The sequence below is a fragment of the Rutidosis leptorrhynchoides genome, chromosome 10 (assembly GCF_046630445.1).
Source record: "Rutidosis leptorrhynchoides isolate AG116_Rl617_1_P2 chromosome 10, CSIRO_AGI_Rlap_v1, whole genome shotgun sequence".
Taxonomy (NCBI): Eukaryota; Viridiplantae; Streptophyta; class Magnoliopsida; order Asterales; family Asteraceae; genus Rutidosis; species Rutidosis leptorrhynchoides.
Genome location: NC_092342.1, coordinates 29,169,729 through 29,185,315, shown reverse-complemented (window position 1 = coordinate 29,185,315; position 15,587 = coordinate 29,169,729). Strand labels below are relative to the sequence as shown.

The 15,587-nt window shown below is 33.8% G+C and overlaps 2 protein-coding genes across 2 annotated transcripts; one reads left to right on the top strand and one right to left on the bottom strand.

The window, feature by feature from the left end:
• Positions 1-282: 282 nt before the first annotated feature.
• LOC139872117 (formin-like protein 1) lies at positions 283-3,999 on the top strand. Its single transcript, XM_071859934.1, has 4 exons — positions 283-1,844; positions 1,945-2,093; positions 2,189-2,433; positions 3,250-3,999. Exons 1-4 carry the CDS (start codon positions 412-414, stop codon positions 3,991-3,993), a joined length of 2,571 nt encoding a protein of 856 aa, XP_071716035.1. The 5' UTR covers positions 283-411; the 3' UTR covers positions 3,994-3,999.
• A 921-nt stretch (positions 4,000-4,920) lies between these two features.
• LOC139871906 (probably inactive leucine-rich repeat receptor-like protein kinase At5g48380) lies at positions 4,921-9,017 on the bottom strand. Its single transcript, XM_071859661.1, has 3 exons — positions 8,861-9,017; positions 6,728-7,627; positions 4,921-6,057 (listed from the first exon to the last, which is right to left on the bottom strand). Exons 2-3 carry the CDS (start codon positions 7,550-7,552, stop codon positions 5,038-5,040), a joined length of 1,845 nt encoding a protein of 614 aa, XP_071715762.1. The 5' UTR covers positions 7,553-7,627; positions 8,861-9,017; the 3' UTR covers positions 4,921-5,037.
• Positions 9,018-15,587: the final 6,570 nt, after the last annotated feature.

Sequence of the window (15,587 nt, the reverse complement as noted above, 5' to 3'; positions counted from 1 at the left end):
AAAAAATAAAAAAAAATAAAAAAAAAATAAAACCTAGTCAAACATATAGAAATTCTATATATACAATCTTAATATCTTAAACTTATTATCAAAATATATAGATTGTCAAATTATAATACTAAGGCTCTAGTTTAATAAAGTTTTCTTGATAAATTATTGGACCGTAACCCATCAATGTAAATCTAAAAATATCTTATAAAAAGATAAAGAGACACAATGAAATTCCAAAGTATAAATATTACTAATAGAAAGCATTGTACCAACCATAAAGTTCCAAAGTAGAAAATATTAACAACGAAAATGTTTAATTTTTAATACAGGTTCTCCGTATATACAGCAACAGTAAACATATTTTATATTTTTACTCCGTACCTGGTAAAAGTAAAGTATGACAATACGCCACACTCAACCATGACACCACCACCTCGTCCTTCATACTCAATTTCTCAGTCTTATACCATTAACAAAATGCACCTCTTTTTCTTCTTCCTCATCACCACCACCGCCGCCACCACCACCACCACCAACCGCCGCACCCTCCACCAACCATTCTTCCCCGGAACCACTACCACCACCACCATCTCCCCAACTCCGCCACCATCTCTCCCACCTTCTCAACCTCCCACCATTCCACCACCATCACCAAACATTCCCTTTTTACCCTCCCCAAACAACCAACCATTCTTCCCCTCCACCCCACTTCCACCACCGCCACCACCACCACCACCACCACCGTCCCTCTCCTCCGCCTCATTTCCGGCCAACATCTCGGCCCTGAACCTCCCCACTTCCCAAACCCATAAAAACACGTCATCAAAACTCATCCCAATAGCCGTCACACTCGCTCTTACCACTCTCATTATCCTTCTCATCATCTTACTTTTCAAATTCCTCTACCGGAAAAAACGGAACGTCGACACCTCCGAAAAACCAGCAAACAATAACAACTTGTTTACTACCGTCTCCGCAAATAACGGTAACAGTTATAATAAAATCCCGAAACTTACGCGCCCTTCACAAACGAGCTCTGAGTTTTTATACCTCGGAACGCTTGTTAACTCTCACGGTGGTCTCGATACTACACGTGGCAACAACAATAATAATGTGGATACACCTCTAGAAAAAGTTGGATCGCCGGAGCTCCGGCCGTTACCGCCGTTAAGTGGTAACGGCGGTGGACGTAGTCAAACTATACTCCAAAATGACGGTATTGAAAACTCCGAGTTCGAGGAGTGTTATTCTCCAGGTATGTCTGACGGCGTTGGTGCACCGGCGGCCGGTAATTATCAGACGCGGAGGAGTTCTACGTCGTCGTACTCATCCTCGAGTTCTGAGTCCCTGACGAGGTCTATTTCGTTAAGTATTTCTCCGCCGGTGACTGTGACTCCGAGAACTTCGGGAATGAAGTTGCCGGACCTTGTTGGTGTTCAAACTGCTCCGCCGCCGTCTCGGCCACCGCCGCCGTTACCGGAGGTTGGTTTGAGTAAAGATAGTTTAGAGTCATCACCTAGATTTTCATATTCATCAAATGACAAAACTTTTTCTCCAGTGAGGATTCCTCCGCCGCCTCCGGTGTCGACAAAGTTGCCGGAAGTAAAAAATCCGACGAACGGAGTAAATCGACTGAATCCACCTGTTTTGGTCAAACCTAATAGAAGTTTACTTGTAAGTAGCCATCAGCCAGTGACTAAATGTAATGAAATGTTGCTTGAAAATAAAGATGTTGCGACACATGATGAAACCCGAAAACCGAAACCGGAACTGAAAAAGCTTCATTCGGATAAAATTACTGCGGGTTCTGATCGTGAAATGGTGTGGGATCGTCTCAAATCGAACTCCGTTAAGTAAGAAATCGATTAATGTGTTATTTACTATGTGTGATTTTGTGCATATTTTTGTTGTAGTTTTGTTAATGATGTGAATTTGGGGATATTGGTTACACAGATTAAATGAAGAGATGATCGAGACGTTATTTAAACACCCGATTAGTAATGAAAGCGAGGTTCTTGACCGGAATAAGTCTGAAAACATGGCCATTGCGTTGAGGGCGTTTAATTTGACAACCAAACAAGTTTGTGATGCACTTTTAGAAGGTGATTATTGCCTTTCGGTTCACATTTTAAATTTGGCTTTGACATGTTGATTACATACTGAATTTTTTTTGTGCAATTTTCATAATGATTAACAGGTAATGTAGATGCACTTGGAACTGAGCATCTTGAAAGTTTATTAAAAATGGCTCCAACAAAAGAGGAAGAACGTAAGCTTAAAGAGTATCGAGATGATATGCTTTTTAAGCTTGGCCCTGCTGAAAAGTTTCTGAAGGCTGTGCTCGATGTACCTTTTGCGTTTAAAAGAGTCGGTGCAATGCTCTATGTTTCGAATTTTGATTCGGAGGTTAAGTACCTCCAGCAGTCGTTTCAAACCGTCGAGGTAAATACTGTTGCTCTATGCAAAAGTAGGCGATGCGCTATTCGTTTTGAAAGTGATTAGGTGATTTTAGTATGTTAAAATGATATTATATAATATAATACTATATTATTTAAGATGGTGTTCAAATGTTTGCAGTTTAACCTTGTAGGAACATACAATTGTAACATATGATTATGTGTTTCAACTTATGAAAATCTTGTTTAGAAACTTAACAAGTAAAAAAAGGAAATGCATAACCACTTCATTAAATGGTTGAACGATTAATGATGAAACCGTGTTTGTTTCTGACTTCTGAATGACATATGGTGTTGAATGATTAATCATTCGGCCTTAAAATACTCTCTTAACCATTAAACACCTCAATTTAATGTAATATCGTCTTTAAATTATATTAAGAACCCTTATTAATAACAACTATAATATTTTTTTATTCATGCAAAAGGTTAATAAGTTAATTTTACATCATTCACATTGTTCATTCAAAATGATTATCAAACAGGTTATTGTCATTCACTTCCAACTTTATTCAAAACCTTTGAATCATTCAGATTATGAACCATTCACCGCTTAATTATTCAGTTATATCAAACGCACCCAAGATGTCTTTCAAAGGATAAATAGGCAATATTTGTGTACTCTTTGATAATTAGTTTATTTGTAGGTAGTATGAAATAAGTTGAGCATAGAAGAATATAAGTATAATCTATTTAGCAGAACATTTTAAATTCTAGTACAACTGTAAGTACCCTGGATCTATATTTATCAGTAATTTCTTCATGATTTTGTTTTGATACCCAAATGTTGAATATAAATCAGGCAGCTTGTGAAGAACTTAGAAACAACAGGATGTTTCTAAAACTGCTTGAAGCCGTTCTCAAAACAGGAAACCGTATGAATATCGGTACAAATCGTGAAGAACTTCAGGCATTCAAACTCGACACCCTCCTCAAACTCATCGATATCAAGGGCGTTGATGGCAAAACAACCCTCCTTCACTTCGTGGTTCAAGAAATAATACGAACCGAAGGGTCCCGGCTCACCAACCCAACCACTAACTGTCTTCAAACTATTTCCAGTCTCAGTTCAGACCTTTCAAATGTAAAGAAAGCTGCAGTCATGGATTCACAAGTTCTTAAAGGTGATGTCACACGTCTCTCAAACGGGATTGCTAATATTTCTGATATCGTTAAGTTGATGGAAAGCACAAAATTTTCAAACTCGATGAACAAGTTCTTGAAGATGGCACAAGCAAAGGTGACCAAGATTCGGTTTCAAGAAAGTGAAACAGTCTCGTTAGTGAAAGAAATAACTGAATATTTCCATGGGGATTCAAGTAAAGAAGAAGCTCACCCTTTAAGAATATTTACGGTTGTGAAAGAGTTCTTAACGGTTCTTGATAGGGTGTGTAAAGATGTTGGATCTGTAAATGATCAAAGCATGGTTAATTCGGTTCATAAAGTTGCAGGTTCGGTAAACTTTACTCCGCGTGTTGATGGGTTAAATGGAAGGCAAAAGTACGGTTCTTCTTCTTCGGATGATGAAAGCTCTTGTTCTTTGTAGGTATTTCAAATGGTTAGATGATTTTGGGTAGATTTTGAATGTGGGAAGAACAACACAATGAAATCACTGTAAAAATGCTTGGGTAGATTATGAATGTGGGAAGCTCAACTCTTAATCAAGTTTGTTATGCACTATTTAGCTCTAAGCTCTAAGCTCTTAATCTTATTAATATTTATTATTTATTTTAACCATCACAAGATAGCTCAATGGTTGAGGCCTTGAGTTCTTTGCAAGAATCTCATGTTCAAATTATGTCTAGGACGAATATTTAATGGTGGCCGAAGACGAACTTATATGCTTTTATCAATGAATGAAAGAACCCAAGATAAAAGGGGGTCGAACCACTAAAGCCAAAACCAAAAAAAACACACTAAAACCACAACAAAACCAACTGAGCCATCATGCGGAACCCAAGACCCTAAAACAGAACGACAATCTAAAAAGGAAAAAAAAAAACTTTAAAAAAAGTAAACTACCGTTCCTGAAACGGACACATCTACCTCGGAAGATCAACATCTTCGTCACTATCCATAAAAGCGCGAAACTTCTTCACGACTGTTGGACATGTATGAGTTAGAACAAACGCTATAAACTCGATCTAATGCGCCAAATTCACTAAAACAAGTTGTTAATCAAATAAACTTGACTTTGGAATCGTATGAATCAAACCTACTCAAAGATTAATGGATTAGAATGACTCCAGGTTATTCTTATTGGGATTTTGTACCTAAAAAATTGCATAAAACATATTCGATTTTTCAAAGGTAAGCTATTTACACAAAAGACTACAACATGACATGATTTATCTTCAACTAATAAACAAACACCTAAAAAGTTCACAACATAAAAAAAAAAAAAACAAAAAAAAAAAAAAAAAAAACTGAAAATTGCAGTAAACTTTGCAAGGCTTGACTGGGTAAATGAAAGTAAAACTCAAAACAGAATCCTTGATTTGATCTGTAAACATAATATATACATATTACATATGCAGCACATCTTCACAACATAAACAACCAAAATTATTACAATAACATAACACCTTCTTCAATACTTCTCTAATCTATCACGAGCAACAATGAGTTCAATATGACCCGCATCACCAGTATAACTCGGCATCATTAAAACCTCATCATCATCAGCCGAAAAATGGTAATGCTCGCCAATGGCTCGTAACAGCTGGTACACTTCAAACATACTCGGTCTCTCCTTAGGACCCGGGACCACACAACTACACGCCACTTTCAAAAACTGATAAACCTCATCAACGTATCTCTTTTCACGTAATGACTCATCAATCGAATCATAAACCCTAGATTCAACCGATAATTGAGTCACCCACTCGGCTAAATTCCCTTTAAACGTTTCGGGAGCTTTAGTTACATGGGTCGGTTTTTCGCCCGTTACTAATTCTAAAAGTACTACACCAAAGCTAAACACGTCACCTTTCGGTGTAGCCACAAGTGTACTTGCGTATTCGGGTGCCACGTAACCTAAATCACCAAACTCACCGTTTACAAACGTACTTAAATGCGTGTCGACCGGATTCATAAGCCTTGCGAGCCCAAAATCAGATATTCGTGGATCGAGGTTTTCGTCTAATAAGATACATTTTGAACTTATGTTTCTATGAAGGATTCGCGGGTTGCAGTTATGGTGCAGCCACATGAGCCCTTTGGCTGCACCAATCCCGATTTTTAGCCGTGACGTCCAATCTAGACGGTTCGGGTCGTCACCGATTGGATGGAGCGTATCATGGAGCGACCCGTTTGACATATATTTGTAGATTAATAGCCGTTCCTTTTCGGCTACACAGAAACCTAAAAGTGGAACTAAGTTTCGGTGCTTTACTTGACCGAGTGTAGCCATTTCGGACGCAAATTGCTTCTCTGAATGTTGAGTGTCTTGTAATCTTTTTACCATTAATGAGCTGCCATCTTCGAGTACTGCTTTGTATAAATACCCGGTTCTTCCTGACCCGATTATGTTTTCTTTGCTGAAACTGTTGGTGGCTTTCATGAGATCACTCAATCGCATCGTAGAAACTGGGTTTTCAAACATTGAAAGCTGCAGTAAGATGCAAAAAATGTCAGATTGATGCATTAAATAGCAGTTGAACTTCAACCCGTTTATGAATAAATGGGTTTTTCTACTAATGGGTCACCGGGGTAAAACACAGCAAGCGGGTCAAAAAGTCTATCTGGCAAAAGTCACCCAAATGTAATAAAAAAGAATACAACTTCATGAATCAATTTCTTTAAAAAATCCAATTTTCATACTGATGACACGTTTTACCCCACAACAACTATCGATGACATCGGTTTAATGATCATACTAAAAAAACTACATCCCGTCCCATAATAAGTGTCCCATTTTGACTTTTGAAAGTCTTTTTCAACTTTAACTGAAAATCTTCTTGTTTGTGTTATATAACACATGCTGAAAATTATACCAATGAAAACACATTTAAAACTCAATACATTCATATAATTTTCATCAAGTATCATATTTGATATTACACAAACAGAACTACTTAAAGTCAAAGTTGTAAAAGAAAGATTTTCAAAAAGTCAAATGAAAGTAGTAACCATTTATAAATTCAAGAGAAGACAACATAAGGTTTGCATTCAAACAGACCCGTTAAACAAAGCCCCATCTTTGGAACCCCCGCCACCCCCCCCCCCCCCCCCCCCCCCCCCCCCCCCCGGTTTACATAAAAAGGATTAAATTGTCTTACCTTGATGGTCTTAGTTCCTTTAATACTCCTGGCCCATTCATTCCCATCAGGATCATCATTCTTCCTCTTTCTAACAACCTTACGCCTAAACACCATCGTTCCTACGCCAACGATTAACGCGACAAGAGCCACCGCACCAGCAGCGGCCCCCACAACAACACCCATTTGGGTTTTCTTAGCTTTCCTTTCACAACGTTTCAACGGGCCCCCACATAACCCAGGATTACCCGCATAACTCTCAGCCGAAATACTACCATTTTGAAAAACCGGAACTTGTCCCGATAACTGATTATTCACAACACTAAACACCTTTATTCGATTCAACCCACCTAACTCTAACGGAATCTGGCCCGAAAACTGGTTGTTGTCAAGTTTAAGAACATTAAGATAAGAACAACCTGCAAAGGTTGCAGGTATTTGTCCCGTGAAACCGTTTGACGAAAGATCGAGAGTTGTAACTAACCCTAGAACTTTCGATATGTTAGTTGGTAAAGGTCCGGTTAAACTGTTACCGGAAAGATCTAATCCGGTCATCGAAGAACAATTCTCAAGTGCGGGTGGTAATGGGCCTTTAAGGCCCATGCTACCGAGGCGGATATTTAAAACTTTGCTTTCGTCTGGATGCCAACATTCGATTCCGGTGAATTTACAAATGGACCCTTCGGTGTTGTTATTGAAATCCCAATTGGATAAGATATTTTCGGGATCTTGTACTGAATCTTTGAAGGCTTTAAGGCAGTTGATGTCACTTTGGACGGCGTTGGTAATGGTGATACATGTAAGTATTAAGATACATGTAGTTATTGGTATGTTACTTGGTGCCATTGAAGTAGAGTCTTGAAAAACTAAGTATGGTACATATCAGATTCAGGTTATAGTATCAGTCTTTTAGTAGTGAGCCTGCAAAAAAAAAAAAAAAAAAAGGTTAAATTAAGAAGTGAGATGTGTATATTCTGTAGAGTTTAACTCATTTTATAAACCTGCAACTTAAGAGACAAAATAAAAGACTAATGGTGCGTTTGATAAGACTGAATGATTAAGCACCGAATGATTCATAATATGAATGATTCAAAGGTTCTGAATGAACTCAGTTCTGAATAATGTGAATGATTCAAAGGTTCTGAATGAAATCGGTTCTGAATTACAATAACCTATTTGATAATCATTTTGAGTGAACAATATAAATGTTGTAAAATTAGTTTACTAACCTTTTCATTAATAAAAAATTAATATAGTTGTTTAACAAGTGTTTTTGATACAATTTAAAGACAATATTACATAAAATTTTAGGTGCTTAATGGTTAAGAGAGTATTTCAACTCTGAATGGTTCAACAAAACTATTCAATTAAGAGGTCAGAAACAAACACGTTGAATGCTAATCGTTCAACATTCAGCAACGCTAAACCATTCAATTAAGAGGTAGTCAAACACACCCTAATGGAGTGTATATAGGAATATAGGATATGTTATTTTAGAAGTGCTTATCTGCTTAACATATAAGTAGGTACAAAGTACAAACATTCTTAATTTTTTTGCACTTTTAAGAAGAGTGTTAGGAAGATAATCACTCTGATAAACAGTATCATCTTCTAATTGCACAACTAACGTTTTTAAAGTAACTATTGCAAGCTAAACAATCAGCATACAGCTACGCATAGTTCAAGTAAATTTATATTTATAACAATAAATCAGTTTTCTTGCTACAGCTCTCTTCTAAACAAGTATTTCAAGCCCTATAAAACTGACCAAATGAATTCAATCCGAAACAGATAATCAGTTGTAACAAAACAGAGTTTATATGTTTGTATGTTAAGAAAGAAAAATACTGCGAAATAGCTAAGAAAGAAAAATACTGCGAAAGGTATCTTTTTAACAGTTTCAGTACATAAAAAAGAAAAATTGTCTTTTTAATGAATCCAAGCACTAAAGCATACTTAGTTTCAGAGAATATATTCAAACACCCCTGAATCTGATTCTGATAATACATAACAACAACCCGAAAATGTGAAGGGAAAAATTACTCCGTAATACAATAAAAATTAGACAAACTCAGATCTAATTCCACCTATAAGACCATTTATTTATAGTTAGAGAAACTGATAGAAAAAAAATAATGAAGATGAAAAACATACAGTTATAAGGATCGAGTGTTCTTTCCTCAAGATATAATTGGTGCCAGCAGATGAAATGTTAATGAGAAAGAAGAATGTAAGTTACAATTGTTTAATAAAATGGGTTAATATTGAAATACGTAGTAGAAATTAGAATCTGTTTGCAGTTTGGTCAAAGAAAATAAGGAAATGTGGTAGTGCTGAAATAATAATAATTGGGATTGATTGATTTTGTTGACCTGCAGTTGTTGACTGAGGAAAGTATGCAGCAAAGACTTATTCAACGTTGAATTTTTGACTTTAGGCGTCCGATTCACACCCCCATATTTATATGCTATCCTCCATCCTCCACATAAGATTAAATTAACGAGATCGGTAACGAGTCGACTTTTTCGTTCAATGCGAGTGTGGGCATTGGCGTTGACACTAACAACATCGGCGATTGTGAGTTGTCTTTGTTTTTAGTTTAGTTGGTTGTTTAAGGTTGTTTTTTCAATTATTGAGTTTGTAGGTCATGTAGTTCATTTGTTTTTGACTAGGCTCAAGTTTATTTATCTTTAGGTCATGTTTCTTTGTTGGATTTTGCTGCTTTCGAGCCTCGTCTGTACTTCTTGTTGTATCTTGTTTTCTTCTTCTCTTTTTGAGAATTAGAATTGTTATAATGTTTTCGTTTTTGCGCCAAAAAAAAAAAAAGATTAAATTAAATAAATAAAAATTTAAATATATTAACCACTTACTATCCTATCGTAACGGGTGAAACTAGCTTGTAGCTAAAGTTGTAGCTGGAGCTGGAAGCTGAAACTTATTTTTTAAGCTAGAAGCTCGAGCTTATATTTTAAGTTAAAGTAGCTGGAGCTTATGTATGTAAAATCACATAAAAGGACAAAAATTAAATGATAAATAATGATTTAGGGACTAATAATGTAATTTTACTTCCATAAGCTTCATAACTTATTATCATAAGCTACTTCAACTAGCTTAGTTTTCCATAGCTTATTTTTTTCATAAGCTCTGGAGTATTTGTATACCAAACAAGACTAGAAGTTGGAGCTTATGAAAAAAATAAGTTTACGCTCCCTTAAGCTCCTAAAAGCTGCGTCGCCAAACACACCATAGTTAAATTTCATCCGCCAAGGGAGTGTTAAGCATGTTAAGATTTAACATAGATAGATAGGGGCCATAAATAGTGAAATGAAGCTTTAGCCATAATTAGTCTTTAAAGCTTGTGGTTATTATTTCTTAAAACAATCATAACCAAATTTCTCGGGTGTTTTTTTTTTTATGTTTGGGTTTCGACCTTTTCGTCGTCATCAATCAGGAGCTTCGTCTTTTTTATTTGTAGGCGTTTAATGTGATTGAGCTTCTTGTAGGTTTAGGGATAATTCTATTTTAATCACATTATCACAAGTTCACATCATCAAATGCAAGTCGGCAATTACATTCTGATGATTTTCGGTGCTTAGTGTGTGAAGACATGAGCTTTGTTGTTTCAACTGGTTGTTGGCGTTTGTTTAGCGTTTTGTTCAATGTTGTTAAGATCTAATTCGATAGATAGTTCATATAGATTGTTGGATCTAATCAATCAAATCGTTTGGGTCTCGATCAATTCGTACTGACTTAGGTCGTTAGATCTATTTGCTTTGTCTTGCACAAGTCTTGTTTAATCTTAAGACTAAACCATAGACCTAGTTTTATAAAGTGTCTTGAAGAGTTTCGTATTTCACAAGATGATGTGTGTGTATTTGCACGATAGGCTTTAACATGTCTCAGTCATTTTGTCACAGTATCTGAAGTTCAATCTTAGTTTAGTCTTGTAGTCTTAATATTGATGTCGTAAAAGTTGATAATTAAGAAGTTTAGTATTTAATGTCACGATAGTGAGTGAATAAAGGGGTGATATATTTCAATGAAATTGGGAAGAATATTAAGTTACTGTTTTGGAGACTTCTTTACATCTTATCTTATAAGCTACCCAGTACTATATTAGACAATCTTTTATTTTTTTTTTCTTTTTCAATTTTTAGAATGGTAAACAAACTCAGTTACAAATATTCCACCATAAGACCGCTAATATCGGTCCGCGGTTGAGACCCCGCTAGTATCGGTCCGCGGTTGAGACCGCGGTTGGTCTCGCCGTTGGTGGGCGCCGATACTAGCAAATCCGCCCTCCACCGCCCTGCAATTTGCCTATCATCGACATTTTCGAGCACGGATGTATATTCAAATTAACGGATATATTTTTGTTTACAACGGCTATATCCATTTTTTGTTTATTTTTTTTTTTCCAACTACAATCTCATTTATATAAACAACTACATCTATCTTATTTTCAACAACATTCAACTCTTATTTTCATATACGTTCTCTCAACTTTATCTCTACTTTAATCTCCATCAACATGTCTTCTTCCAAAAAGAAAAATCAAACACAAAAACAAAAACAGCAGCAACAACAGCAACAACAACAACAACAACAACAACTCGAATAACATCTTAATCTCGTTAATGAAGATATGTGGCAGTCGGTACTTCAAAACACCCTTCATCAAACTCACCAAAATCCCCCTCAATCGGTCATGAACATGCAATATCCCCAATATCATCAACTAAATAATTGGGTCGTGAATCCATTTTTCATACCTCATTACCTCACTAATCCCCACTATCAAACATCTCAATATAACCAAGCATAAACAAGTCAACATAACCTACCACCAACACTTCAAATCAACCAACCGCAAAGCCCTTACATACCTCAGTTTGACACATCACTCGGAGAAGACGAACCCGATGAAGTGCAAGAAACACAACCCGATATTGAGGAGGTCGAAGAAACACAAGAAACAACCGCCTCCTAAAAAGAAAAGAGGGCAAAGGTTATGTGGTCGGACTGTAGTGACCCGAACTTTTCCGAACTTTTCTATGATTATATATTAAATGAAAACTATATTTGCATGATTAAATGTTTTCAACATGTTAAGCAATCAAACTTGTTAAGACTTGGTTAATTGAAACTGAAATTTTGTGAAATGTTTGATCACCCAGTTTGACCGATGATTCACGAACGTTATAAGTTGTATATGACATGATAATACATATATGGATAAAGATATATGTTTAACATGATATAATGATAATCAAGTATCTCATTAAATATAGTAACAATGAGTTATATACGTAAAAATGAGACTATTGACGTAAGAAATTCGAAACGATATATATAACGATTATCGTTATAACAACGTCTTATTAAATAAATATATGAACCATATTAATATATTGTTACATTATATTTAACATGATAAAATGATAATTAAATATATCATTAAGTGTGTTAACAATGAACAACATAAGTAAAAAACAAGACTACTAAATTAAGGATTTCGAAACAAGACATATACGTAACGATTATCCTTGTAACGATATTTTAATGTATATATATCATATTAAGATATATTCATATATCATGTTAACATGATAATACAATAATTTAACATCTCATTTGATATAATAAACAATGGATTAACAACATTAAATGAGATCGTTAACTTAAAGGTTTCAAAACAACACTTACATGTAACGACTATCGATGGCTAAACGAATTCATTAAAATGCATATACATGTAATGTATATAAATGTATTTGAACACTTTTGAAAGACTTCAAGACATATATCAAAGTACTTCCAGTTAACAAAAATACATACAATTACATTCTCATTCATTTTCATCAACAATTCTACTCGTATGCACCCGTATTCGTACTCGTAGAATACGTAGCTTCTAGATGTATGTACTATTGTTATATACACTCTAATGATCAGCTCTTAGCAGCCCTTGTGAGTCACCTAACACATGTGGGAACCATCATTTGACAACTAGCATGAAAGATCTCATAAAATTACAAAAATATGGTAAATCATTCATGACTTATTTACAAGTAAACAAAATTACACATCCTTTATATCTAATCCATATACCAACGACCAAAAACACCTACAAACACTTTCATTCTTCAATTTTCTTCATCTAATTAATCTCTCTCAAGTTCTATCTTCAAGTTCTAAGTGTTCTTCATAAATTTCATAAGTTCTAGTTTCATAAAATCAAGAATACTTTCAAGATTGCAAGTTTACTTCCAAGCTTTCAAATCCATTTCAAGTAATCATCCAAGATCAAGAAACCTTTGTTATTTACAGTAGGTTATCTTTCTAATACAAGGTAATAATCATATTCAAACTTTAATTCAATTTCTATAACTATAACAATCTTATTTCGAGTGAAAATCTTACTTGAACTTGTTTTCGTGTCATGATTCTGCTTCAAGAACTTTCAAGCCATCCAATGATCCTTTGAAGCTAGATCCATTTTTCTCATTTCTAGTAGGTTTATCCAGAAAACTTGAGGTAGTAATGATGTTCTTAACATCATTCGATTCATACATAAAAAGCTATCATATTCGAAGTTGTAAACTTGTAATCACTAAAACATAGTTTAGTTAATTCTAAACTTGTTCGCAAACAAAGTTAATCCTTCTAACTAGACTTTTAAAATCAAATAGACACATGTTATATATCTATATGATATGCTAACTTAATGATTTAAAACCCGGAAACACGATAAACACCATAAAACCGGATATACGCCGTCGTAGTACAACCGGGGGCTGTTTTGGTTTGGATAATTAAAAACTATGAAAAATTTTGATTTAAAAGCTATACTTCTGGGAAAATGATTTTTCTTATGAACATGAAACCATATCCAAAAATCATGGTTTAACTCAAAGTGAAAGTATGTTTTTCAAAATAGTCATCAAGATGTCGTTCTTTCGACGGAAATGACTACCTCTTTCAAAAACGACTTGTAACTTGTATTTCTGACTATAAACTTATACTTTTTATGTTTAGCTTCATAAAGTTAAGTTCAATACGAAACCGTAGCCGCTTAAATTACTCAAAACGGATTAGAAACGAAGAAATGGCGAGTAAAACAAAATTGGTAAAAACTACTCATTTTAGCTACGTGAAAATTTGTAACAAATCTATTCCAACCATAACTTAATCAACTTATATTGTATATTATGTAATCTTGAGATACCATAGACACGTATACAATGTTTTGACCTATCATGTCGACACACACACACACACACACACAGATATATATATATATATATATATATATATATATATATATATATATATATATATTGCGGAACAACCATAGACACTCTATATGTGAATGTTGGAGTTAGCTATACAGGGTTGAGGTTGATTCTAAAATATATATATAGTTTGAGTTGTGATTAATACTGAGATATGTATACACTGGGTCGTGGATTGATTCAAGATATATATTAAATTATTCATGTACGATCAATTGTGGACTTCTAGCGTTGGACCGCTAACTGGACAACTTAAATCATCAACACGTAATAAAGAAAATATTGTGAATATATTTCGATCATATTTTGATATATGTATATATTGTTATAGGTTCATGAATCAACCCGTGACCAAGTCTAATTCTCGACGAAGTGATAATTGGTGAAAGTGAGTTATTGTCCCACTTTTAAAATCTAATATTTTTGGGATGAGAATACATGCAGTTTTATAAATGTTTTACAAAATAGACACAAGTAATTGAAACTACATTATATGTATAACAACCCAGAAATTTCCGACAAAATTTCAAACACATTTTCATTTAACCTCGACTAATTTCGATGATTCACGAACAAATAATTTTAAATAAATATATAAACTTGAAATATAATACGACTTAATTGTTATAACTAAAAATGTAAAACTATGTACAAGATAATATTGTTGTTATATTATTACTTTTATTATTATATTTAACAATATTATCGTTATCATTTACAATTATCATTATCAGTATTGTCAAAAACAATATTATTATTAATATTTTAATTATTATTTTATCATCATTTACAAGCGTTATTATTACAACTATTACTAATGTTATTATTATTAATAATTATTAATAACATTAATATTATCACTTTTACTAAAAGTAATAAGATTATTATAAATATCATTATTATTAATACAATTTATAATTAATAATAATAATATTATTATTATTAGTATTATTAACATTTTATAATGATTATTATCATTATTATTAATAATTAAAATTATCATTTTTATTGTCATACTAATATTATTACCATTTTATATTTATTATTAGTATTATTATTATTAATATATTTATTAAATATTAATATTAATTAAAAAATAGAATGAAACAGACATATACCAGAATTAGGTCGATTTTTTTTATTTTTGTAATCTGCTTTTACTTTTCAAATATTTTATAAAAAATAGGTTAGGTATCTGTATTATTTTTATCATCGTGACCTACTTTCTTTTTAATCTGTTCTATTATTTTTTTATTTAACTGATCGTGATTCTCCATGGACTCCCATTCTGCTTTACACATTTGATTAACATTATCATTATCATTTATATATCTGGTATTAGCTGTTAATCGAAAAAAAACAGAAAACAAAATAAGAACACATTTTTTTTTCTTCTTTCTCTGCTCATGACAACTTTTCACCCATAACTCAAATTCGAACCACTTTTCAAAATCCATTAATTCAGTTGTGTTAGGAATTCCCTAATGAAGCTATCTGCAAAGTTTCAAATTCCAATTCATTGTGTTGAGTTCGAATTCTTGAGTCAAACTATAAAATTCAAAAAGTCAAACTTTTGTTCATCACTA